Source organism: Pan troglodytes, chromosome 5 (assembly GCF_028858775.2).
Source record: "Pan troglodytes isolate AG18354 chromosome 5, NHGRI_mPanTro3-v2.0_pri, whole genome shotgun sequence".
In the NCBI taxonomy this organism is placed as follows: Eukaryota; Metazoa; Chordata; class Mammalia; order Primates; family Hominidae; genus Pan; species Pan troglodytes.
Window position 1 is genome coordinate 182,852,152 of NC_072403.2, and position 27,678 is coordinate 182,879,829.

The window sequence follows — 27,678 nt, forward strand, 5'->3', positions numbered from 1 at the left end:
GCAAGCATAAAATAATGCAAAAACGAAACGACTACCTATTCTTTAAGTTTTGTGAAGGGTAGAAAATGGTAAGGAGTGAAGCAAAGGGCTATGTTTATTTCTTTGAGGTCTTCACTTTTCCCACACAACAAGAAAATTGTTGGTAAAATCTTCTGGGCTGTCTTCTCTCCCACTTACTAGAATAGGACTATTGCTATTCTTTTTTATGAGCATTTATTGGAATACGGTGATGGTGCTACACTCTAAGGCAGCGTTGTCCAACAGAAAAATATTGTGAGTCACATACATACTGTACATTTTTAGTAGCCACATTAAAAAAGTGAAAAGAAACAAGTGAAATTCACATTGTGTTTTATTTAAACTACTATATCTAAAATATTATTATACCATGTCATCAATATAAAAATTATTAATGCAATCGATTGCATTTTCTACTAACTCTTCAAAATTTGGTGTGTGTTTACAATTGCAGCACACCTCAACTTGACTAGCCACATTTTAAGTGCTCAACAGCTAAATGTGACTAGTAACAATTGTATTGGACAATGCAGTTCTAAGGATTGAGATATTTTAAAAATCAAGAAACAATTTTTGTTCAGTAGAAAGTTACAGTATAGTTGACAAGTAAGATTCATACAGAAAGCTATCTATACATCTAGCAATCATTTATACTTTAGATCTTTCAATCTACTTATTTGTTTCTCAACGTTGTTGCAAAAAAAAAAAAATCTGAAATGGCTTGCATTAAGATATACAAGGTAAAAAAAAAAAAAAAAAAAAAAAAAAAGCAAAACCCCAAAAGGTGAACAAGTATTGATTTCATGTTCAATTTATTTAAAGTCTAATACTACTTGTCAATTTGGCCTTCCGAGGAAATGCATCATATATTTTTAGTTGAGCTTCATTTTAGAAGTGACTAGAGGTTGTGAGTTGGGGAAAATAATTAACTTACCCTGCTAAGCTCACACATCAATTAGGTAGCAGAGCTGGGAATAGAAAGCATAGTTTCCTCTTCTAGATGCACTGGGGAAGCTGCATGGAAATCTGGAATCCCTCACTTCTGTCAAATGCATATCCTGTTTGTGTCTCATAACCTGAATAAAGCTGATTACGTAACCAGGTTTCCCTGGCAGGTGTGAAACTATTTTTAGGAAAGATGTGTCATTGCTTAGAAGTGGATTAAAACAAACAAACAAACAACCTATGGGTTGTTAGTCTACATAGAACAGGTGAGGCTGATCAAATTTCCCCCATAGTGGATGAGTACAGTATAAGAAATATCAAGGCTAATTGAACTGTGAACCATTGATCATTGTTTAGAGAACAAATGAATCTTTCTCTGCCTGGTGGAGGAGGATGGTAACATTTCACTGCTTGAAACTCACGAGACTTTTAAAAACATGTATTTTTGGTGTTCAAATTTTAGGTCCTCCACCCGATGTTGTCTCAGACAAAATCTACCAAATCAGCAAAACGATTGAGGAATATGCTATATGTCCCGATCTCCGAATCGACCTATCTCGACTAGGAAGACAAGAATTTGACCTAGAGAACAAATTCAAACCATTCAGAGGTAACAGAGATTTTATTTTGAAGAAGTCAGAGTAACTATGTGGGTGGGGCTGACTGGTTTCTGTAGGGAAGTAAACTCATGAAAATTATTGCATTGTTAATCTCAGGGGTGACTCGATAAATGTGTGTAAACTTAATATGGTGTAGAGAGAAGACATGAGAGCAGCCAAGATATTCAGAACTGGAAACTTTCAAAAACCACTTCCCAAACTCGATATCATTTTCAACATAGGAAAAGTTTTATGGTTGACTTCATTATAGCATTCCAAAAATAGGCTGTGAATTGCCAAAACTTGTCTAAGCAATTAAGATGAAGATGCTGGAATGCCTTAGTTAAGAAGAAACCTAACAAGTCAATGGGTTATTAAATTTCTCATGAAAGGTAGGAGTTTCTTTTCCAAGCCATAACCAAGCTTGGAATAATTATGCATCAGCTTATTGAATGCATAATTATTGATCACCTGCCCTATACCAAGCACCGTGTTAGGAGATTTTACAAAGGAATTCAGTAACTACCAAATATATTTAGGCAAGTGATTCAAAAATTAAAGAACCAAAATGAGATTGTCAAAAATATTATCTTATATTGTAAAGCAAATATAACTTCTACAGTATTCAGAAGATAGCTTTTTGTTTTATAGATTAATTTTAGACCATATGACAACAACATTAATAACATGTATGTATACAACATTTTCCCCCTATATTTTATCATATTGCTTTTTCCTAGAAGGCATAGAATAGTAATAGATCTAACATGTTTTACTTTTTTAGTGCTTCTATAAGCTTGAATGCAGTTTGTGTTAAGATGGTATCCTCATTTTAGAAGTAATTTAACTTAGCCCAAAAGAGGAAATACCTGGTTTGTGTCCATGTGATATTTTAGGGATAGAGAAAAGATTAAAATGGATTGTGTGGGGGTCACAGTATTTGCCCAATGTTACCAAATCTTTCTTGAGAAGTTTTGAGTCAGTTGTTTGCTTAGGTAATGAGCAGAAATTTACAGAGAGCCATGATACTCACTGGAAGCAACAGTGCCTGCTTTTGCTAATCTAGCTGGGAGAATGCATAGGCATATGTGTGCACACGCATGGGATGGCTGGACAATTAAAGGCAAGGGGTACATTATATTAAGCAAAATGATTTCAGTACGCTGATTACATATGGTTGGAAGGACTAGGCTTATTTTTGGCATCTTCACAATTTTTATAGTTGTCCAAGAGACCCGAATCTTCGTGGGCTCTCATTCAGGCTCATTGCTGCAGCCACATTGCTAGTTGAATGAGTTTTCTAAAAATGTTACTGATACCAGGAGATAGGTAGAGGGATTCCCTGGCTTCCAAGAATTTGGAGATAATCGTTTGGGATAATTTATGTGCTGTATTCTTGCTGGTTCAAGTGTTGAGCAAAGCTTGAGTTAATTAGGAACAAATAATTCCTTTGCATTTCACTTTAAAGTGTCAAGAGCATGAACTATATGATGTGAACTTTCAATTTTTACTGACTTCTTGTTCCCTCGTTTTTCACATTTGTTTGGTACTGTGTGTTACCCATTGTAAATACCAAATGTATTTAGGCAAGTGGTTCAAGAATTGAAGAGCCAGAATGAAATTGTCAAAAACATTATCCTATAATGTAGAGTGAGTAAAACTTCCAAAGTACTCAGGGCATAACCTTTTGTCTTACAGATTAATTTTTTTATGGTGGTAAAATATACATAACAAAATTTACCATTTTAACCATTGTCAGGTGTACACTTTATACAGGTTAATTTTTAATTACTTCATAGATTATTATGCTCCTCATGTAAAAAGATAATTTAAAAGTATCCATGTTACAAATATAATTATATTTGAATGAACACATAGATTACATTGACTTAAGTGTAAGAAAAAATATTTTTAGATATGTATTTGATCAGATGAAGGGATAATATTATATGGCATATTAAGATCTCATCCATTAAATATCACACCTGGATTTACTAAAAATTATTGAAAGTGGGTTGGTAATATCTTCAGTGCAAGTTTAAAAGTATTTCAGGGTTTCAAAGTAGTATGTATTTGAAAAATCTGAAAACAATATACATAAGTTTCAAAATTTAGCTAAGAATTTAAAAAAGCAGGGCTCCTGGACAAATTTTAGCACCTAAAGAATTGATTTACTACTTCTTGGAAAAGTACTTTCTGAGCATTAATTATACACTGATTGACAAGTATGAAAAATGTATTCTGAGCTTTTTGGTATGTCACATAAATGAATAAAACTTTTTGGATTCTTGGTTACTGGGTGGTGCTAGATACTGGAAAGCATTTGTGTTTAATGAGAACTTCTAGATATTTGCCATTCACTTGGAAATTGGGTGCTAGATTGGGCATGAATGAGATTTCACGCAAACCCAGGAATATATTCATCCCCAATTCTGCACTCGAATCTGGTAGGCACAATGGCATTTGGAAAATAGGGGTCACTACTGAGGTCACTTGCTGATTGGTTTCATACCAGCTGAGTCAGTCTTTGGCCAGCCCCCACAAGAAAGGCAACCGGATATGCCAAAATACCTCTAAACATTGAGATGTGGGCTGTGTGCGTTGTTTTGGGAGGGGAAGTGGGAGCAGGAGTCACAGGGCACATTTTTATCTTAATTTATTCTTGTGGTTGATATTTTCCTTGCAAAGAAGAATTTATAACTTGGTATCATTTATACCCATTGAGCACCTGAAAAGCTTGTAGTATCTTGATTGTGCCCTGATTTGTGATTTTTGTCAACAAATGGGCACTTCGCTTCCCACATCATGTGTAGGGATATGATGGGCTTGTGACCAGAATTTCATGCTGTTAAGGTAGTGATTCTTTTTATGCTTCCAAGTATCTTTCATGGGTACAGTCAATGACATTTTCCTTTGTTTTTCTATCTTTAGTGGAGATAGTGGACCCAGTGGATATGTATCTTAACCTCCTTCGGACCATCTTTGACTTTCATGCCATCAAGAGTTTGCTGACTGGGCCCAGCCAACTGAAGATTCGCGTTGACGCAATGCATGGAGGTAAGCCTGTGATTTTCTCCAAATCAGTGGGCAGGAAATATTGAGACCTCTACACCTGTTGGGTTTCAGAGGTTAAGAGGAAAGTTGGATTCATAGATATTCACACAACATGTGTATGTTCAGATATTTGGAATGCTCTGGAAAACTTCAGGACCCTTATTTCTGTCTTTGGATGTAAATGAAAACAAAAGTTGAACAAATGAGTTTGAGGCTATGCATGTTCAAGTGTGGAGTATAGTAAAACTGTTATTTATTTGATCATATGCATGGCATAGTTTAAACAGTCAAATAAATAGTTCAAGATTTATTGTGAAAAAAATCTGTACCCAACTCCTATCTTCCCCCAATTTGTTACCTTCCGGAGTTAAATTTTTCCATTTTTTCAGCTGTTTCTTTTTTGTATTTATCTCCCTATCATTAAATATTATGAATATACAGACCCTTGTTGATTTTTCAGTTTTGAGCATTACTGAATTCATACTACAGGAACTGGAGCTGCAGCTCTTTTTCACCCTCTCCACCCACCACCCACCTCTCCACCCACCCTTTCCACCCACCAGTTAGGGAATCCTAGCATGCTTCCCTAATTATATCATCAGTTTGGTAAGATCATTATCTAGTGTTTACATTACCACAAGACTGCTGAGCCATGCAATATGCTATAATTATATTTCCTTTACAGTACAACTTTTTGATTTCCTTGGAAACAGCAATTATCTTGTTTTCTCATTGCTTGCTTTTAATCAAGTATGTTTACCACTCTTAATCCTCAAGCTCTCCGCTAATGTCTAAATCTTCCTTCACTTCATTTTCCTGGAGACTTTGATCTGCCCCACTCTGCCCTGGTTGCTCTCTGAGCATGCTGTCATCATGAAATCTCCCTTTATCACCATGGTAGTAATTCTTTTTACACATCTCCTATGTTAAATGTCCTGTCCCCTGGTTTCTTTGTCTGACACCTTGATCTACTCGCACATTTTGGAGGAACACATTCTCCAGGAGCTCAGTGAGAGAAAGCTCATGGTAGGTAAATATTTTGTGTATTGTATATCTGAAAAGGCCTTTTATTCTACGCTTGCCCTTGATTAATATTTGACTGATATGGAAATCTAAGTTGGATATTGTTTTTCTTCAGAAGTTTGAGGGCATTGCTCTACTGTGTTATAGCTATTATATTAAACTTGAGAAATCCAGTGCTATTTTGATTTTTAATCCATTGTCTTTCCTTTTTCTTCTCTGGAAGCTTTTAGGACCTTTGACTTACCTTCAGTGTTCCTCTGTTTTACAATAATGGATCTTAGTGTGGGACTCTATTATATCGGACACCTGATGGACCCTTTCAGTCTGAACACTTGTGTCCTTTAATTCTGGAAAAGTTTTTGAATTACTATTTAGTAACCATTCTGGTTATTTTTACTACTGAATTGATCCTTTAATTATTCTATTTCCCCTTCTCCTTCCCAGTTTTTCATCTCTTTATTTTGTTCTACTTTCTGGGAAATTTCCTTGACTTTATCTTCCAGTCCTTTAGTTCTACCATTATATTTTTAATTTCCCAAAACTTTCGTTTGTATTTTCCAAAGATTCTCTCTTGTAAAAACACATCCTAGTTATGTTTCATGGATACCATATCTTTTTAAACTTAGGTTTACTGAGGTATAATTTATACACAGTAAAACTCACTCCTGGTAGGTATACAGTTTGATAAGATTTGACGAATATATACAGTCATGTAACCACTATCACAATCAAGATTGAATATTTCCATCACCCCAAAGAGTTTTTTGCAGCCCTTTGTAGTCAAACCTCTCCCCTTCTCCCCAGTCCCTGGCAACCACTCATCTGCTTTCTGCTCCCATAGTTTTGCATTTTCCAGAAAGTTATATAAATGGAAGCATACAATATGTCACCTTTTGCTTCAAGCTTCTTTCACTCAGCATAATAATTTTGATACACATTCTTGGTGTTGCATGTATCAGTAGTTGTTCCTTTTACTGCTGAGTACAATTTTATTGTGTTGTCGATATACCACCATTTGTTTATCCATTCACTGGTTAATGAAAATTAGATTTCTTTTTCTTCTAGTTGTTGGCTATTGTAAAGAAAGATACTGTGAACATTCATGAACAAGTCTGTATGTTTTCATTTGTCTTGGGTAAACAGCTAGGAATGGGATTGCTGAGTCATATGATACGTGTATGTTTAGCTTTATAAGAAATGGCCAAATCATTTTCCAAAATGCCTGTTCCATTTGCACCACTGGCAATGCATGAGGGCTCCAGTTTATCTGTATCTTCACCAATACTTGGTACTGTCAGTCTTTTCCATTTTAGCCATTCTACTCTATCTTGTTAATCTCTATTAGGATATTACTGATATATTTTAAAAAGTTTTCTTCTCCCTGTATAATTTTTGTTTCCTCCAGGTTTCTCTTTACTTTTTGTTTATTTTCACCTCATCTCAAATACATTCCTCAAAATTTTGGTGATCCTTGGCTTTCTGGCATATTTAAGAATGAGGCACTAAAAATCTGCTGGGAGCTCTGAGCCTGCTGTGGGTCTTCTCCATGGGCCTTTCTCTAAGGGCTTCTGGCTAGGCTGTTCTGTTCTTTCTTGTTGGGCTGATCATATTCCTCAGGAAAAGAACTTTCAGGTTCTTGCCTTAGCATTATCTGGCCTACAGGGAAGACAGCTTTGCTTTTTTTCCAAATAGTATGAGCAATGTTTCTGGGTTTCAGCCTCATTGCCTGGTTTATACTGTATGTCCATCTTTGAATCAATTGCTCTGGCTAGAAGATGGAGGACGCTGATTGCGCAGACCTAGGTCACCTCCTTAGCCTTGGGGAGGTGGGATTTAGCCATACCCAGACCCCATGAACTGAGATGGGGAAGGGAGTTTTTCTCCAATAGAAATCCCAAATGCTGTATCCAGAGGAAGAGGAAATGTGTGCTGGGCAGGCACAATCAAGAGATGTTCACTATTGGAGGATTGTGTGTTGTATTGGTGGAAAATAAGTGGAAAGCAATATCTTTCAGATATTTCAGCTAGGAGGATTACATGCTGTTCCACAAATGTGCCTTATGTTCTACCTCAGGCTCTGTTCCCTTGCTCATAATGTTCCTTCGATTTAGATGGGCTTCCCACTCCAAACCCAAACACTTGCCAACTTTATATTATTCCGTCAAGTTCCACCAGAAATGCTGCTTCTTCCTTGAAGCCTTATGTGTGGTTATTGCTTCTCTGAAGCCGTTGGATATAATTATTTCATCAATGTGCATTGTTTAGTCTTACCACTGCAGTCATTCATTTGCAGCTTTGACTCATCCCACTACTATATTCCAAGCCCAGGAATGTAGAAACTATGTGCTTTGCATCCCTTCAATATGATCCCTTCATTTCCTAGCAGAGCAGCTCCATATTGCATACTCCATAATGTTCATTGAACTGGAAAATACTATTCTTTGGCATGTATTTTGGTAAAATGTGCTTGTTTTTATATGCTTCAGTGGTTTATAGTGTTTAATTATATACTTGGCAGAGTCCAAATGATTGCAGAGACAAAGAACATTGCTAGAGCCCTTTAATGCTTTTGCATATATTCAGCTAAAGCTTTTAATACATGAAAAGCAACAGGCAATGAATCATTATTATGTAACTGATTTCTTTCTGGCAACCTTTTAGAAAAATTTCAGGTGAAAAAATGTATGTAACTAGATGATTGAATACATCTTCTGTATTCCTACCACAGTAACTGGCACATAGTAGATGCTCAATAAATAGTAGTTCAAGCAAATATTGTTCTATATTGTATCTTTAAAACGATTGTAAATTTATATTTTTCTTCTGGGTTATTAAATGGTGTTTCCTGTACTATTCAGAACAAAATACTCTGGGGAGAAGGTTCTGCAAATATTTAATATTGCTGTGTATCTATTTTTAGTTATGGGACCTTATGTGAGAAAAGTTCTGTGTGATGAGCTGGGGGCCCCAGCCAATTCTGCAATAAACTGTGTTCCCCTGGAAGACTTTGGAGGGCAGCACCCTGACCCAAACCTGACATATGCAATGACTCTTCTGGAAGCAATGAAAGGAGGAGAATATGGATTTGGAGCTGCATTTGATGCTGATGGGGTAAGTAGGAAAGCTCTCTGTCTGCTGACCCTTTGATCATATAATGAGCCATGCACTGGAAAGCAGAGAATTAATGAACACATCTGGAGCTAACATGTATGGGGCATGTGTGCCCTAACTGGCTCTGCATCTGCCCTTCTGTTTAATGACTAAGTATTGCAATTAAATAGCGATTACTTTTCTTAGTTCCAGATTTACATTATGGCATACAAAGGTTGTTTATTTAAAAATATATATTATTCAATAAATCTTTATTTATGGCTGGTGTTGTTGAAAGCACCAAGTTAAGAAATCAGCTATTTCTGCAAGAAGCAGTGTTCTCTATTATGTTTGGGAGAAAGAAAGAATTAGGTATTTGGGGGCTTCTAAAGCTTGAGCCACATTTCAACAGGTGGAACATATTCCTGGTGTGTCAAGATTCTGGGCCCTTGGTACTCAGAGATTTCGAAGAATGTTTCCCATGTTCTCTTTGGCCTCATTCAAGTTGTTAGATTGTTAAATATAAGACGGCAGTAAAGTGGATCGTGATGATTATGGGAATGGGCTGCTAGCAGATGTCCGATCATTTTTACGCATTCCTTCCTACAGGACCGTTACATGATCCTAGGCCAAAATGGCTTCTTTGTGAGCCCTTCTGACTCCCTGGCCATCATTGCTGCCAACCTCTCTTGCATTCCATGTTTCTGTCAGATGGGGGTCCGCGGGTTTGGGAGGAGTATGCCAACCAGCATGGCCCTGGACAGGTAAGCAAGGATGTCACCGTGAAAAACTTTATGGTAGACCTTTGGCGTCGATGTCTCCTTTGTTGGTTGCTGGCACTTATTCTCCCCTGCTCCATTTGGGAATGCGTTGAAAGCATGGGAACACGGTATAGTGTACTGGGTAGAAGCTGGAGAATCAGGTGGCCTGAGCTTAATTCTTGGTTCTGCCACTTACTAGCTGTGGGAATTTAGACTTATTTAGTCTCTGTGCCTCAGTTTTCTTATCTGTAAAATGTGGATAATAATAGTGGTATCTTTATATGGATTGTCATGAAGTACAAATGAGGTGCTTCATGTAGAACATTTAACATGGTGCCTGGTACATAGTAAATACTACATAAATGTTTAGCAACAGGACTTATTAACCTGAAAGTATGTATGTATAAGTGAGGGGAAAAAAGCATGGGTTTTGAGGTCAGATTATATTATGTTCAAATGCTAACTTATACCCTTATTAGCGCTGTACAAATAGAAAAATGATACTTCATAGGTTTATGGTAAGAATGAAACGAGACAGTGCATGGAAAATACCCAACAAGAGGTTCACTCAGTAGGGCTCTAACTAACCCTATTAGGTTTCATTCTTCTTGCTCTATCCATCCCTCTTGTCTATCACCCTATATTATAAAACATTGAATTTCAGAGTCTGACATTTTCAACCAGCACGTGTTATTATAGAAACAGTGTATGTGCCTGGTGGAAAGTTAGAAAACACAAATAAGAGAATGTAAACATCATATCCCCTACCTTGGGTTACCTATGTTAATAGAAAAACTTATATTCCTTACTGTATCTCTTTCTATACATATATGTTATACACATACAATTAAAATACATAATATAATATACATAATATATATACATATATAATTTATTTGCCTGTGATAATACCAAAGACATCAAAAAGTACATTGCTTGTAACCTGCTTTTTCTTTTCCATCAACAATTGCCAACTACCAATTAATAAATTTTGGCCGGGTGTGGCGACTCACACCTGTAATCCTAGAGCTTTGAGTGGCTGAGGTGGGAGGATCACTTGAGGCCAGGAATTCAAGACCAGCCTGGGCAATAGAGCAAAACCCTGTGTCTACAAAAAATTTTCTTTAATCAATGAGGTGTAGTGGCATGTTCCTGTAGTCCCACACCAAATGTTGATTAGGATAGGAAGCAACCAGAACTTTCATACATTGCAAACAAAAGTGTAGAATGGAAGACAGTTTGGCAGTTTCTTGTAAAATGGAGCCTACAGCTGACCAACATTCCATTCCTAAATATTTACCCAAAAATAATGGAGATGTGTCCACAAAAGACCTGTATAATAATATACATAGTTGCATGATTCATAATAGCTAATAACTGGAAACAATACAAATGTCCATCAACAGGAGATTGCAAAAATAAATTGTGATATATTTATATTTTCGTATACTACACAATAACAAGAAGGAATGAAATACTGACACATGCAGTGGGTGTGGATGAATAAAAAAAAATTAAATGATAAAAAGCCAGTAACAAACAAATACATAATATATAATTCCATTTCTGTGAAGTTTCAGAACAGGTAAACATATATGTGGCAATAGAAATTATTACAATGTTACTGTATGAGGGGTAGGAAGAAGGCACCGGGAAACATTCTGAGGTGACGGGAATGTTCTGTGTCTTAATCTGGGTGGTGGTTACATGGATGTGCACACTTTTCAAAACTCATTGAATTGTCCCCATAAGATGCATTTCACTGTATATAAATTTTACCTTATGAATGAATCAACACCATGAAAAAATAGCCACGAAATCCAGAAGATGAGATTCTACGGGACAAATTAGCCGGGTGTGATGGCGCACGCCTGTAATCCCAGCTACTTGGGAGGCTGAGGCAGGAAAATCGCTTGAACCCAGGAGACAGAGGTGGCAGTGAGCCGATACCATGCCATTGCACTCCAGCCTGGGCAACAGGAGAACAAGAGTGAAACTCTGTCTCAACAACAACAACAAAAATACTGAAGGGCCATAACACGTGGTTCTAAATGAGATACTACATTGGGCAAACCATTCAAAAAAGACATTCTGGAGACACTGAGGGAAAATTTCAGTATGATCTTAGTTTCAGATGACATAAAAATTATTTATTTGTTTATTTTAGAGAAAGGGTCTCACTCTGTTGCCCAGGCTGGAGTGCAGTGGTACGATCATAGTTCACTGTAACCTTCAACTGCTGGGCTCAAGCAATCCTCCCAACTCAGCCTCCTGAGTAGCTAGGACTACACATGCACCATCATACCCAGTTAATTTTAAAAACATTTTTTGTAGAAATGAGATCTTGCTATGTTGCCTAGGCTGGTCTCAAACTCCTGGCCTCAAGTGATACCCCTGCTTCAGCCTCCCAAAGTGCTGGGATTATGGGTATGAGCCACTGAACCTGGCTACTTTTAATCTTCTTATTAGTATCTTTTGATGAGCAGAAGTTTTAAATTTTGATGAAGTCTAGTTTATTTTTCTTATAATTAATGGATTATATGATTATTATATATGTCTTTGTCAACTACAAGAAATTTTTGCTTCCTCCAAGGTCAGAGAGATATTTTCTCTATATTTTCTTCTAGAGTCATTGCAGTTTCAACTTTTACATTTATGTCTAGAATGATTTTGAATTAATTTTTGAGGACGGTATAAGGTAGGGGTCGAGGTTCACTTATTTCCCTTATCCAGTTTTTCCAATCCCATTTTTAAAAAAGAATTTTCTTTCCCCTGAACAGCCTTGGCACCATTATTAAAAATCTGTTGACCGTATATATGTAGATCTATTTCAGGATTCTCTATTCTATACCACTGATCCATTTGTTGATTCGTATGTAAATATTACACTGAAATTAGGTGAGCTTCCCAACATGTTTTTCTTCTTTGTCAAATTAAAGGGAAATTATATATTCTAGGTCCTCTGCATTTTATTTCATTTTAGAACCAACATCTCAATTTCTACCAAAGCCTACTGGGATTTTGATTGGGATTATGTTGAATCTATAGAGCCATTTGGGGAGAATAGTATTTTAATAATCTTGAATCTTCCAGTCCATGAATGTGGTATATCTCTCTATTTAGGTTTTCTTTAATTTCTCTTATATGTATTTCAAAATTTTTAATGTAGAGATCTTATACAATTTTTGTTAAATTTATTTCTGAGTATTTTCTTTATTTTGATGCTATTATAAATGTTGTATGAATTTAATTTTCCAATTATTTGCTGCTGGTGCTTTTTTGTAAATTGACCTTGTATTCTTCACTAGAGGGGAGAAGAATCACCTACCTTTTGGATGCCTCCCACTCTACTTGTCTCCCTGAGGTGATATGGACCTTAAGTCCACGATGGTGAACTAAACTCAGTTTAAAATTCTTGCCTAGCAGCACCAAAGAGTGGTATGTGATTCCATGTTTTCTCCCATTTACCTTTGCCTACACCCTTCCCTTAAAAAAAAAAAAGACTCCGTAGAATTGTAGGGAACAAAGCAAAAATGGGACCATTTCTAGAAATTGAGAACTCAGAGTCATATAGGATCCTGAGTGATATGTAGGGTATTTAATAATATGGGAGTATATTTAACCCTTCCACTTATACAGAATCTTATAATTTAGAAATAATTTGTAACATATCAACTCACTTGATCTTTGCAATAATTTTATGAGGTAATTGAGATAGGCATTACTCTCCTCATATTAAAGATGTTGAACCAATGATCAGAGAGCTTAAGTGACTTGCACAAGGTCACACAGTGAATTAGAAATTGACTCAGGATTTGAAACTAGGTCTTCTGATAATAGGGTACTACTGTATCTGCCCAATAACTATAATTGGATCAAAAGGGTCCCTGATAAACCAGCTGAGAATATTGTCCCCTGTGGGCTAGCAAATAACTTTCCAAACCATGGCTAGGGGAGGCTGGTTTTACTCTGACAACAAAAACCATTTGTCCTTGTTTCTTGTGGAAATTTCCCAGCAGTTCTTGATTTCACTTTACCCCTCCTTCTCAATAAATCTCTGTTTCAGTCAGAAACCAGAGGCCTTGCTTAGAAATTTCACAAAGGACCTGTTCTGATATGTAAGTGACCATTTAAAAGGATTATTCATGCTTGCTGGTTGGGAATCAGAATTCTGTGGGGCTCTGACGTGGTGATTTGTTCTGGGTATTTGATCTGTTGTGTAGGTCCCTGGTGGATTCTCATGATGGACACTTTATAAGCTTCTTTCTTCCTGGGTAAAATCAAAGCAGCTTCAAAATTTCAACCTTGACAGTGGTTTCCCATATAGCTTATTTTTTTTTAATTAGTAAAATTATAGGAATGTGCCCATAAATGCCAGGCCCTGGAATAATAACAACTGAGGACACAGTTGAGACCCATTAAATGACACACTTGCCTAAACTCCTGGGATTCCAGAATAAGGGGAGGCCTGTACCCTTGAGGGTGATGAATTATTCAGACAAACTTTCATTGTTCACAGATAATTGTGGTTCCCCAAGGGAAGATTTTCAGTGTCTTTAATTTCTACTCTTACAGTGTCACTAAAACAAGGATTCCATTTAGCCCAGAATAATACAGTTTCAGCCTTGAAAATGGCATTCTTTTGGGGCTTTGTCATTCTGAATGTGTCTGATTTGTGGTTGCAGATGAATCTGTGTTGCTGAAACATTTTGGTTCAAATGATTTCAGAAGTAAAACACATTGAAAGTATGTTTGTGGCCTGAGGTCCGTCTCCACCCCGTGTAGAGGTATTAAATAATCCTTTGTGCCATCATCCTTCAACAATATTTATGAAGCACCCATCTGTGCTTGGGGCTGTGCCGAATTCTGTGCAAAACAAGGCAAACACACACAGCCTGAAGCCCTATTCACTAGACATATTTACAGTCTCAAACACGGCTAGCATCCTTGAATACATCCCAAGAAGCCAGATCTAAAAAGTATGTTTTGACTATGAAAAAGGCCATCCAAGGTCCACCACCCAAAAGCAGGGTGGTGAATGGATTAGTGCTCATCTACCCTCTATTTGCTCTTATGCCACCCCTATGGTTCACCATTTATCCACTCAAGAAATATTTATTAAGGACCTCCTATGTCCTAGACATGGTCCCCATGGCGGTGCTTTCAGTCTAATGGGGAAGACAAAGAATAACAAGTAAGGGAAACATACAGAAACACAAATTGTAACACAGGCTAGTGGAAATGAACTTGGTGCAGTACTCATTGGTGGGCATTGAGCATCTTGCTTAGATAGGAGATCCAGGGAAGGACTCTTGGAGGAGATTAGGCATAGGACCAAAGATCAGAAACAGGTATCTGGACCTGACTGTGATGCTGGGATTAGAAATGACACCCACACATGTGAAAACACTTATTCCTCAGAAGGTAGCCTACAGCTATTTGTTGCCAATCCCCAATCTAAAATATGTACTATAGCTTTATCTTGAACATACTCAGCTGATCGTTGGAATCCAGACAGTGTTAATCCTGCAAGTATGCAAGTATCTACTGATCTCTGGTGATCTCGATTCTTACCACGTCCTTTAGATCTGTGCTGTTTCATCTCCCAGATCAGTCATGATGGATGACAGTGGTGGAAGAGATAGTGATGTGAGCTCATATGTAATTACTCAGTCTCCCATACATTGCTTCTGCTATAGAATGATGGGAATTATTTTGCTTTAGCAGATAAATATGTTCAAATGTAACCTATATTAACATAAAAGAAAAAAAGAAGAAAGCCCTTTATCCTGTAAGTTATTGCCCTGAAACTCTGTATAGCTGATTCAGTTAGGATCAAGGCAGGAAAGAGATGGCACCCTCAAAAAGGTCTTACTAAAGAGAATTTAGTAATTGTAACTTAATAACCTGGTCTAAGGAACGGATGAGGTTAAGGAAACCAAAAAACACAAGAAGGAATGGGGAGGTACCTTAGCATCAGCAATAGCAGGAAGCTGTTAACACCCCTAGGACTAAGAAGGGTCCAGGGGAGAGGTCAGGGTGACCACAGCCTAGTGAGGTCTGGAGTTGTGAAAAGTGGGTGGTCAGACAAGAGCTGAACTTGGCAGGGGGGAGAAATGCCCCAACTTGTCTCTTCTCACCCTCCAACCTCCTGCTGGTGCCTCCTATAACCAAACCGCACTGGAAGCCAGAGGGCAGCCTATGGAGTTCCGCCTCCTGGGGAAGAGAACAGGGCATTTGATGAAGTGAGGACTTTGGGGTAGAAGGGGACAAAAAGCCACCAGCATAAATGGCACAATGGCCCATCTTTTTGCTTATTTCTACTTGCTTATCTCCTAGTCTCATCCTCTTCCCTCTTTTTTTGGACTTCAGGCATAGAGAGTCGAGTTAATCATACTCATCATTGAACAATCCTTTAATAATTGGTCTGATTGAAGGCTCATTTCTTATTACTTTAAAAATGATAATGCATTTATTTTCTGTCTGTTTGACTGCCCCACCATAGACAACCACAAAAAATGTGTTTGTTGGGTTTTGTGTATATATTTTTTGCATATATTTTTACTTAATGTGACTAGTACTATATAAGAGATTGTATTTGATTTCTTACCTTTTTTTCCACTAAAGACCACACTTTAAGATCCTCTTGATGGCTGTACATCCATCTAGGGTGTTGCTTCAAACTGCTGCTTATTTGTCCATGAGTGCATCCATGATATTTTGCCCTTGATTCCCTCAGCAATGAACACTCAGACTGCTTCTCACTTCCTATCACAGTGAATACTGCTGCACAGGCACCCTGTGGATATGTGTGAGAATCTCTTCAACACGTGTATTCAGAAGCAGAATTATTGGGCCAGAGGGGGTGTCTATACTTAATTTAGTCAATTTTAACCAAATACTGTCAGATTGCACTCCAGAATGCCCATCTCTTGCCTGCTTCTCCAACCAGTCTCTAAGTTCCTGCATCTTCAAATCCAGGCCAACACTTCATGTTGTCTAACTTTCTAATTTTTATCCAGTAGACTAGATAGAGAGTAACATACCATTGCAATTTTAATTTTTCATGTCTCACATTACTAATGAGCTTAAGCATCTCTTCATATGCTTGAGAAATTTGGGAGTTTCCTTTTCTATTAATTGCCTATTCCTGTCCTTTGACCATTTTTTTTTTTTTCTATTTAGGGTTCTTCTTTTTAGTCTGACGAATTTGCAGAAGTTCCTTGGATGATCTAGATACTAGACCCGTTGTCAGTTTTAGGCACTTCTAATTTTCATCTTTTATCTTTAGACAAAATTTTACTCCTGAGTTCGATAGCCAAATTGATATCAGTAGACAGATCTGTTATAGACAACTCAAATTTAAAATGTATAAATAGCAACTTTTCTAATTTTTCCTGAAAATTGTTTTTCCTGTGTTTAGTCTCTGCATGAGTCACCTATTATCTAAATAATAAACCTTGGAATAATCCCTCATTCCAGATGTACCACTAGTCACTGGGTTTTGTTAGAAGGATCCCTTAAATGTTTTTAAATCGTTATTTCTTCTCCATTCCTACATTTCCTTTTCTACTTTACGTTCTCATTATCTTTTGCTTGGACTATTGTAATAGTCAATAAACTATTCCCACTTCCTCTAGACTTCCTCTTCTTCATTTCCTCTTCTGTACTGTCCCAAGGGCAGTTGTTCTAAAGCAGAAAGTCGTGCATTTTCTTCCCTTGTTTAAAATGGGCTGGTGGGCTTTGAATGCCTGCAGGAGATTCCGTCTCCTGATTATACAACATGCATAATCTCCTGATTATAGAACACGCATAATCTCCTGATTATGAACACTTCACTCCTGCAGACATTCTTATCCTACATTCTAAACATGTCATGCTGCTTACAGTTCCCCAAATTCGATGCCCTCACATTTCTGTGCCTTTGCATGCACTTCTGTCCCTGAAATGTATTCCCTTTGCCCCACCTCATTCCACTTTGTTCTTCTTTATCTTTTATGGCTTGAGTCAAGCATCCCCTTCTCAGTAAGTCCTTTGATACCATGTTCCCTCCACCCCAACAGATATTTAAAAAAGTTAACTACTATGAGCTATCAACATGCTTCTTTTGACTTTTGTACAAAGAGACATCTGGTGATACTATCTGTTGATTGCAAAGAAAAATATACCCGACTAATAAGAAGAAAATGAATGGTGCATAATGACCCAATCTCCTTTGGATATAATAAAACTATGCCTGATTTGTGGTTTTCATTTACATTTAGGTGAGTTTGTAATGAGTTGGATTTTTAGTAATGATATGTGGGTACTGACGCTCTTAGCAAATACAGCTTAATCAATGTGAGATGAAAGGAAGCAACTGCATTGTAGTTATTTCCTAGTCGATAATGTAAAACTCCCCACAGCCTGAACTTAAGCGCAAGGTTGTTTATTCCTTGCCCTGGCAAATTGAATGAGGACTGGATTCATTACCAAGGCATTTACAAGACGCATAAGATGGCCTTCCTTTATGGTTTGTGTGTTGACCTACTGGAAAGGATGCTGAGACTGGCTCAAGTCTGTAATTGTGTGTTTCTAAGAGTTGGTGTCTAATGGGAAACTGATCTCAGGCCTGTAGTTAGTAAAAAGCATTTATGTATTAACTGGCTAGACTGAGAGGAATAAATTGTTAACACTTAAGACTATAAACTGTAGGAGATTTGGAGATAGTGGTTAAATCCTCTTGGAAATGCTGGATGCATCATCTTTTATTCAATTTTTCTGAGCCATCTTGGGTTTCTGCTATCTGAGTTAGTCAGAAAAACACTTAGATGAATGTTAAGTAACCCAAGTGCTAAAATATATAGTCGTCATCACTCTCCCATGAGAACTGAAAGACGAACCTTTTTTGGAAGTCAGCTCTCTTTTATCTGCTGTATTTGTGAAGACTCTTTGATACTCAGATTCTGTCTCGGGAAGGGCATTGTCATTATTTAGGGTGTCCAGCAGCCTATTTTCAGCCCTCCCACCGATGTGGCCCTTCTTGGTCTAAACAAGTCAGTTTGACCAGTGGTGGATGGATCCAATACTGAAAGAAGCTCCTTAGAATCGCCCTGTCTGATTAGGGATTCAAGGCTACTTTAAACTGGGGTTTCAATGCCATCCAGTCTCAGTGCCACCCAGTCTCAAACATGTGGCATGCTGTTGTTCTCCAACAGGAACATTAACTTCATGGCCTGCCTTTGTAATCTCAATTTTGGTCTTCCGAGGCTACATTTGGTTAAATAACCTCTCTCTTTTATTCCTTGTGACTTAAAATATTTATTCAATTTAAAAATCAATCCCATTGATTACTGCAAAGAGGCATGAGGTATATGTTTTGAGCTGATAAAAATGTTCCATATCTTGATTACAGTGGTAGTTACACAGCTATATATATGTGTGTGTGTGTGTGTATATTTGTCAAGGCTCATGAAACTGTACACTTAGAAGTGATGAATTTTGGCTGGGCACGGTGGCTCACGCCTGTAATCCCAGCACTTTGGGAGGCTGAGGCAGGAGGATCACTTGAGGTCAGGAGTTCAAGACCAGCCTGGCTAACATGGCGAAGCCCCTGTCTCTACTAAAAATGCAAAAATTAGCTGGGTGTGGTGGCGCAGGCTTGTAATCCCAGCTACTTGGGAGGCTGAGGCATGAGAATCACTTAAACCTGGGAGGCAGAGCTTGCAGTGAGCTGAGATCCTGCCACTGCACTCCAGCCTGGGCAACAGAGTGAGACTCCTTCTCAAAAAAAAAAAAAAAAAAAAAAGAAGTAATGAATTTTATTTTATATAAACTATACCTTGATAAAGGTGATAAAAATAATCAAACTCTATTTATTTAAAAATAAAACAAAGCATCTCTCTTGGAACTTCTTTTCTGACTAGGGGTAAGAATCATTGCTCTCTTTGAATGACTCTAGTTCCCAGCATAGAGGTTTGTATTTACTAGACCACCAATAAACATAGGTTAGGTTCAGGTGAGTTGAATTGTCTCTGGAATCACTGTTTACTGCTTTCCTTTTTGTTTGAACCAGGACATAAATATATGGCCTGCAATCTTGTCTTTGGAAAAGACATAACTTACAGAGTTGGAGGTTCTCAGATATCAGTCATTAGTCAAATTTATAGGTGATATAAAAGATATAAGGAAGGTAGTTTAGCCCGGCCTCTCAATCATATGCTCTGTCAAGCCACCAGAGAAGTTTGGTGCTTGACAACGTTTTAAAATGAAGGAGGATAATGTTAAGTCATCTTAGGCCTGAAGGTACTTCTGGAGTGAAAGAGCATTGCAGTTCTTGTGTGTGCTTTATATTTCAAAATGTATTTTGTAGCTCTCCCCACCAAAAAAGTTTCAAAATGGATTTCAGCTTCAACTTTCTAGGGTAGTGTTGAGCTGGGTCTATTGAAATACTGCTTAAATGCTTGCTAAATATCACTGATTTCACTTTACCTGTCATGCTGAGGGAAAGATAGTATCTAAGATAGATGTGCAGGGTGAATCAAGATGCTGCCTGAAAGTTTTGTGTGCTCAGGAAAGCATTTTTATTTACAAGTGAACTCTATTACAGCAGAGATCCCCAACCCCAGGCCACATAGCAGGTGAGTGAGCATTACTGCATGAGTGCCACCTCCTGTCAGATCGGTGGCAGCATTAGATTCTCATAGGAGAGCAAATCCTACTGTGAACTGTGCATGTGAGGAGGCTAGGTTGCATGCTCCTTATGAGAATCTAATGCCTGATGATCTGTCACTGTCTCCCATCATCTCCAGATGGGAACCATCTAGTTTCAGGAAAACAAGCTCAGGGCTCCCACTGATTCTACATTATGGTGTGTTGTATAATTATTTCAGTATATATTACAACGTAATAATAATAGAAATAAAGTGCACAATAAATGGAATGTTCTCGAATCATCCCCAAATCATCCCCCTCCCCCAGTCTGTGGAAAAATTGTCTTCCATGAAACCGGTCCCTGGTGCCAAAAAGGTTGGGGACCACTATGTTATATAGTATGTTGTTTGATTGTCATACAAACCTTCAGAAGTATTTGAGGCAGGCTCTATTATTGACATTGTATTTACAGAAAAATATGATGATGAGACGTTAAGTAATTGCCCAAGGTCACACAGAATAAATTAGTCAATATTGGTACCAGATTATCTGGCTCAAGCCTCATAATCTCTTCACTATTCCTTATTTGTGAGGGCAGGAAAAGTTCTGATTATACTCTGAGTGAAAGTCATTCGTGTGGGTTGGTGTGGGGGTAGGAGTGGGGGTAGGGAGAGAGACCTGTATTACCCCCAAGGTGGTAGATAACATCAGATAAGCAGAATTAATTTCAACCCAATACGTCTGTAATTTTGACGTTGAATATCACTACTGTTTCTTAAAACTCTGAAAGAAGCAGTCCTGGCTTTAACTTAAGACTTCCAGGAAAATGTTGACCGTAGTTCAAGGTAAGGTTGGAAATTTACATCTTTGCCTCAGGATCTGCTTGAAGATCATCAGCAGCAGCTGCATTAAAAAGTATTTATTAGGCTTCAGCAGCTTTTCTCCCTTATATTCTGGGTAAAGTGGGTTAAGCAGGTATGATTCCTTCTAGAGGTTGTTTTGTTTTGTTTTGTTTTGTTGATGAAGTCTTGCTGTGTTGCCCAGGCTGGAGTGCAGTGGTGCAGTCTCGGCTCACTGCAACCTCTGCCTCCTAGGTTCAAGCAATTCTCATGCCTCAGCCTCCCGAGTAGCTGGGATTACAGGCATGTGACAAAATGCCTGGCTAATTTTTTTGTATTTTTACTAGAGACAGGGTTTTGCCATGTTGGCCAGGCTGGTTTTTAACTCCTGGCCTCAAGTGATCCACCCACCTTGGCCTCCCAAAGTGCTGGGATTAGAGGTGTGAGCTACTGCACCCAGCCTAAGTTTTAAATCTGAGATAGACAACACTGATGACCAGAAACATAAAAGATATCGATTAAGTACAATGAGATCCTCTAGTAAATAATGTGTTAGCAGTTGGATATGAGATGCCCGAGCCTAGGAAAAAATGAAAACAAATCTTGTCAGCCCTATCTATATGCCCTACACAGGTGAGGGCGGAATCCAGACCTGGGAATCCAGTCATCTCATCTCTGATCAAGTTGCTGCCTGATGATTAAATTTGTCATTTGGAGTTCCAAGTTCTTTTAGAGTCCCTGATGGCATTGGTGGTTTATATTCTAGCATGAGGGAAAACTCCTTGTAAGTTGATGCCTGTATTTAAGAATGCAAGATCCACCAGGACTCACAGAGAGATCATATCACTTGGGATCTTTGTGCAGCAAATTAGAGAAAACTAGCTGAAATGGGGCCTAAATAGCAAAAGGAATGTGTTGGCCCACATAACTGAAGTAGATTGGCCTCAGGTGAACCGTGATCCAGCAGCTCACGTGATACTACCATTTGACCTGGTATTCCCTCTTGTCTGCTTTGCCTTAGATGGTATCACTCTTATCCCTAGGCTCTGAGCCTCTGACTGTCTGGTCCAGATAGCAAGTGTCTGCAGGATTTCTAGACCCCATGCTCTTACACCAGCTTGTCTATGAAGATGGAAGACAAAGCTTTTCTTTCCAAGAAGAAACTGAAAACATCAACTCAAGTCTTGACTTTGGTTGGGGTTTGTACTTTCTCTGACTCATTGATTCTCTGGGGCTATAGATGATGGGATAGACTGACAGTCTTAAGCCTCCTTCCCCTCATTAGGTAGAGCTAGGAGGAGGGTCATTCCTTCCCAAACTAAATGACTAAGAATGGATACATTTGTCCTCCAAAGCAAGATCTTTCTTTTTTCCTTCCAGAAAGAGTAACTGCAGTAATTAGGACCCAATTGATGGCAAAGAGGTATGATCTAGGTGAGTCCATTGGGGTGCAGTTCTGGAGGGGGAATTCAGGACCTTCTTCTTACCTCCTCCTACCCCTGCAAATACTCTGAGACTCACTAATAACTGACAGTGGTATTCAAATTGGAACAGTGGTTCTTGCCTCTGACCTTTGCATGTGCTCAAGTAGTCATCTGTCCTTCTTTCTCATCCTCTCCTCTTTATCCCTTTCTTCCTTCTTCCCACCCTTTCCCTCCATCTCTATTCCTCCCTCCTTCCCTTCCCTTCTCCTTCCCTTCTCCCTCCTTCCTTCCTTCCTTCCTTCTTTTCTTATTTTCCCTTCCTCCCCACCTTGCCTACCTCTCACATTTCCATTTTCCAAAAAACCTTTTTTAGCCCCTTTTGTGTGCCAAGCACACTGCATGGTACTGGATATTCCTGATGGAGCTCATCTTCCCTTCCATGTTCCCTTTTCCTTTAGCAAACTTCAGTGCCAACAAAATGTGTTAATATTCTCTGTGTAAGGTGTTCTGCTAGATTCAGGGAGGTCCGTGGCTTCAGCGTGAATCTCAAGGATAGAGCTGGGGAGTGTTTTTAAATCATGATGACATTGTTCATAAAGATTGTCTCACACAGATTCTACTACCTATATTTTGGGGTGGGAGGGAGAGACAGGGAATGTAGTTTAAGAAAAGCAAGCATTTATGTCTGCCAGTGTACTCAAATGAGCTCATGTACGAAGTGGGACATGGAACTCGCTGACCTTTATTGGCCTCTGCATTCAGACTACCTGGGGTTGAATTCTAACTCCTCTGCCTTCTGACTTTATGACCTTGGGCTGTTTACCTAACTTCTCAGGGTGTCTTAGTCTATTTTTGGTTTCTATAACAGAATACCTGAAACTTGGTAATTTATGAAGAAAAGGAATTCATTTCTTACAGTTATGGAGGCTGAGAAGTCCAAGGTCCAGGGGCATAACAGGTGAGAGCCTTCTTACTGTCGAGGACTCTGCAGAGTCCCAAGGTAGTACAGGGGGTGAGGGGGCTGAGCATGCTAGCTCAGGTCTCTCTTCCTCCTCTTATAAAGCCACCAGACCCACTCCCATGGTAACTCATTAATCCACTAATCCATGAATGAGTTAATCCATTCATGAGGTCAGAGTCCTCATGACCAAATCCCTTCTTAAAGCCCCCACCTCTCGATACTGCCACACTAGGGATGAAGTTTCAACAGAAATTTTGAAGGGGATAAACATTCAAACCATAGCACGGGGTCTCGTACTGAGGATTAAATTAGGTTATATATATATATATAGTGCTTAGAGCAGTGCCAGTCCACAGTATGCGTTCAATGAAGTTAGCTATTATTGTCATGGCGATGGGGCTTTATGGATAAGAGAGTGAAGCATAGGCAGTGGATTCTCATGAGTAGTCTCCCGTGCTTCCACATTAAGGACTAAATGTTGGCCAGTGGCTGTGCTCAGGCCCCGTCTTCCACATGTGGATGCTAGTGAGGCAGGGGTGCTTTCTTGCTGTGTATATTCACATTTCAGAGTCCCTCAGAGCTTCCAGAGGACTCTGCTGTGTGAACCTCACATATCTCTATTTTATAGTTTTTCAGATTACTTTGTAAATAATTATTGTTAATTTTCTTTAGCTTTTTAAAAATATGTATTAATATATTGAGCCTTTCAGTTATGACCTAGGAATAGACCTATGTTTTTTTGGGGTGGGGAAGGGGTCCGTCTGTTGCCTAGGCTGGAGGGCAGTGGCACAATCACAGCTCACTACAATGAACTTCCAGGCTCAAGTGATCCTCCCATCTCAGCCTCCCAAGTAGCTGGGAACACAGACATGCACCACCCTACCTGGCTAATTTTTTATTTTTATTTTTTGTAGAGACAAGGTCTCACTATGCTGCCTAGGCTGGTCTCAAACTCCTGGACTCAAGCAATCCTCCTGCCTCTGCCTCTCAAAGTGCTGGGATTATAGGCGTGAGCCACCATGCCCAGCCCCTATTGCCTTTTGATCCATACTTTTTGATTAATATCCTCTAAAACACATGAAAATTCATTGTTCCCTCTGTTAGGTGCTTCCATAGAACACATATAGGACCCTAGAAGTCCCGTCTCTTTAGAAAAATTATCTTTCTGGGAAAATACAGAGTTTCTTTTGTAACACATCTGTGTCTCTGTATGCTGGCCAAAAGCCTCAAACCCCCGAACAGACCTGAAATGTTTATCCCTACCACTACTTCTGATAATAGGGGTTTGACTTTGTATTGCCCACACATCCCATTAAAACATATAATGTGATTTGTGCGCATATTGTGAGCATTTGTTCATTTTATAACCTGTTTAGTAGTTCAGCCAAAAGCAACAAAAGTGAAATAAGAGAAACATCCTGAGCAAAAAGAATTGCTCTTTGATATACCTGTGCACTGGCATGAGAGGACAGAGGAGAGATTTGTGAAAGTGGACTCCTTTGTTATTAATATAACACCGGCTACTTTCTTTAACAATTAACATCTCAACCCCAATTTATCATTATTGTGGCTGTTTTTTTGCTTTCATAATGACTTCAGAAAAATTCATAACATCATCTGGAGTCCCTTTATCTGCAAAGCCATTAGTCAATTTCACTGGTACTCTAGGGAGAGACTTGGGAAGTGAAAGGTGGACATTTCCCTCCAGATAGGGTTTCTTTACATGACTCTTATCAAATCAGGTGGGTGTTAGGAGCCTGAGAAATGTGAGCGTGAAGAAATGTGAAATGTGAGATTTGGACAAGGTCGTTTGGATTTAAAGAGGAAATTTCCATCAAGGGCCAACTCCTAGAGGAGATCACAGAGCAGAGGCTGGGGTGTGGCTGCAGGTAGGCATGCCATTGAGCCAAGGTGGGCTGACTCGAGGAAGAGCTCAAGCAGATGCTTTAGAACAAAGCATAAATGTCTTCTTTTGAGAAGTGTCTGTTCATATCCTTCGCCCACTTTTTGATGGGGTTGTTTGATTTTTTCTTGTAAATTTGTTTAAGTTCTTTGTAGAATCTGGATATTAGCCCTTTGTCAGATGGGTAGAAGCCAAATCATGAGTGAACTCCCATTCACAGTTGCTTCAAAGAGAATAAAATACCTAGGAATCCAACTTACAAGGGATGTGAAGGACCTCTTCAAGGAGAAGTACAAACCACTGCTCAACAAAATAAAAGAGGACACAGACAAATGGAAGAACATTCCATGCTTATGAATAGGAAGAATCAATATTGTGAAAATGACCATACTGCCCAAGGTAATTTATAGATTCAGTGCCATCCCCATCAAGCTACCAATGACTTTCTTCACAGAATTGGGGAAAATTGCTTTAAAGTTCATATGGAACCAAAAAAGAGCCCGCATTGCCAAGACAGTCCTAAGCAAAAAGAACAAAGCTGGAGGCATCATGCTACCTGACTTTAAACTATGCTACAAGGCTTCAGTAACCAAAACAGCATGGTACTGGTACCAAAACAGAGATAGACACTAATGGAATGGAACAGAGGCCTCAGAAATAACACCACACATCTACAACCATCTGATCTTTGACAAACCTGACAAACACAAGAAATGAAGAAAGCATTCCCTGTTTAATAAGTGGGGCTGGGAAAACTGGCTAGCTTTATTTAGAAAGCTGAAACTGCATCCCTTCCTTACACCTTATACAAAAATTAATTTATTTTTTTTTTTTGAGACGGGGTCTTGCTCTGTCGCCCAGGCTGGAGTGCAGTGGTGCGATCTCAGCTCACTGCAATCTCCGCCTCCTGGGTTCAAGTGATTCTCCTGCCTCAGTCTCCCGAGTAGCTGGGATTACAGGCACCCGCCACCATGCCTGGCTAATTTTTGTATTTTTAGTAGAGATGGGGTTTCACCTTGTTGGCCAGGTTGGTCTCAAACTCCTGACCTCAGGTGATCCACCCACCTTGGCCTCCCAAAGTCCTAGGATTACAGGCGTGAGCCACCACGCCAGGCCTAAACCCTTATTTAAGTAAAACTTATTTTCAGAAAAAAATGAATCTGAGGATGTGTTACATGTCCCCCTTTTACTTAGTGACAGTCCCAGGCACACTTGAGCTTGTCATTAACAATATTCATCAATTTAAGAGTTGATCAGAGAAGGTCATACAAGAATCCAATCTCAGTGGAATTAAAGGAAAAAATTTTGCTAAGCAGAAAATAAATGAGAACTGTACATTTAAAATAAATAAATGAACAGAAAGCCTTTCAAATCATACTAAACTAACTTATATCTGTGGCTACTACATTGTTGTTCTTTAATGCTTAAATAGGTAAAAGCACTGATGTTTTAGTTGAAACTACCAGCAGTAGGAATGCTTGCTCAGTAAGAGCAAGACCCCACTAACACAGTCATATTTATAAAGTCAAGGTTTAGGTGTCTGCCAGGGTCTGTTTTCCCTAAATCTATTACAAACAAATGAAAGCAAATCAGTAAATACTGTTTTAATGTACCTATACCGAGTCATAAAATTATTTTCCTCCCAAGTCAGGAAGAAACATAAAGTTGGTTAACTGAAAAAGAGAAAGTTTAATCATTCTGATTTTCATTCTGATGCTCTTCTTTAGACTATCTATTGCTGCTTTCTTTTGTAGCAGAACAGCTGATTTTCGGCCTAGGTTTTCATGATCTGATAAACCTTCACCATAGACAGTTTCTTGGAAAGAAACTTTGCAAGTGTCAGTTATCTTTAAATGTTCAGGAAGCTGTGTGGGTCTCAGACCCAGCTGGAGCAGAGCCAGCATGGGATTCTGAAAGCATTTGCAGGCTCTGAGATGGTTTTAACCTGTTCCTTGGCAGTGCAGCCCTTGTGTACACTCTTGGAAAGATACTAATGTTTACTTTCATGATGTAGAATGGATGAGCAGTGAAGGTTTCTAGGAAGGTTGAACACACTCATGCCCACTTTGGGACACAAGGAGGCAGATGCTATCATGGGAACTCTTCAAATAAGGTCATATGGTTTGGCTGTATCCTCACCCAGATCTCTTCTTGAATTGTAGTTCCCATAATCTCGTGTGTTGTGGGAGGGACTCGATGGGAGGTAATTGAATCATGGGGGCAGTTACCCTGATTCTGTTCTTGTAATAGTGAGTTTTCATGAGATCTTTACACTTGATTAATGTTAACTGTAGTTGTCCTACTGATCTATCGAACACCAAGTCTTATTTCTTCTAAGTGTATTTGTACCCGTTAATCTACTGCTCTTCATTCCCCATCCCCGCTACCCTTCCCAGCCTCCAGTAACCACTAGTCTACTCTCTATCTTC

At 38.7% G+C, this 27,678-nt stretch overlaps 1 protein-coding gene across 1 annotated transcript in view; it reads left to right on the top strand.

Moving 5' to 3' along the window:
• Positions 1-27,678, top strand: part of LOC104004287 (phosphoglucomutase-like protein 5) — a 69,665-nt gene that overhangs the window by 25,946 nt on the left and 16,041 nt on the right. The window contains exons 3-6 of the mRNA XM_063812711.1: positions 1,427-1,573; positions 4,494-4,619; positions 8,560-8,750; positions 9,339-9,493. Of these exons, the coding sequence (XP_063668781.1) occupies positions 1,427-1,573; positions 4,494-4,619; positions 8,560-8,750; positions 9,339-9,493 (619 nt within the window). The remainder of the gene's footprint in view (positions 1-1,426; positions 1,574-4,493; positions 4,620-8,559; positions 8,751-9,338; positions 9,494-27,678) is intronic.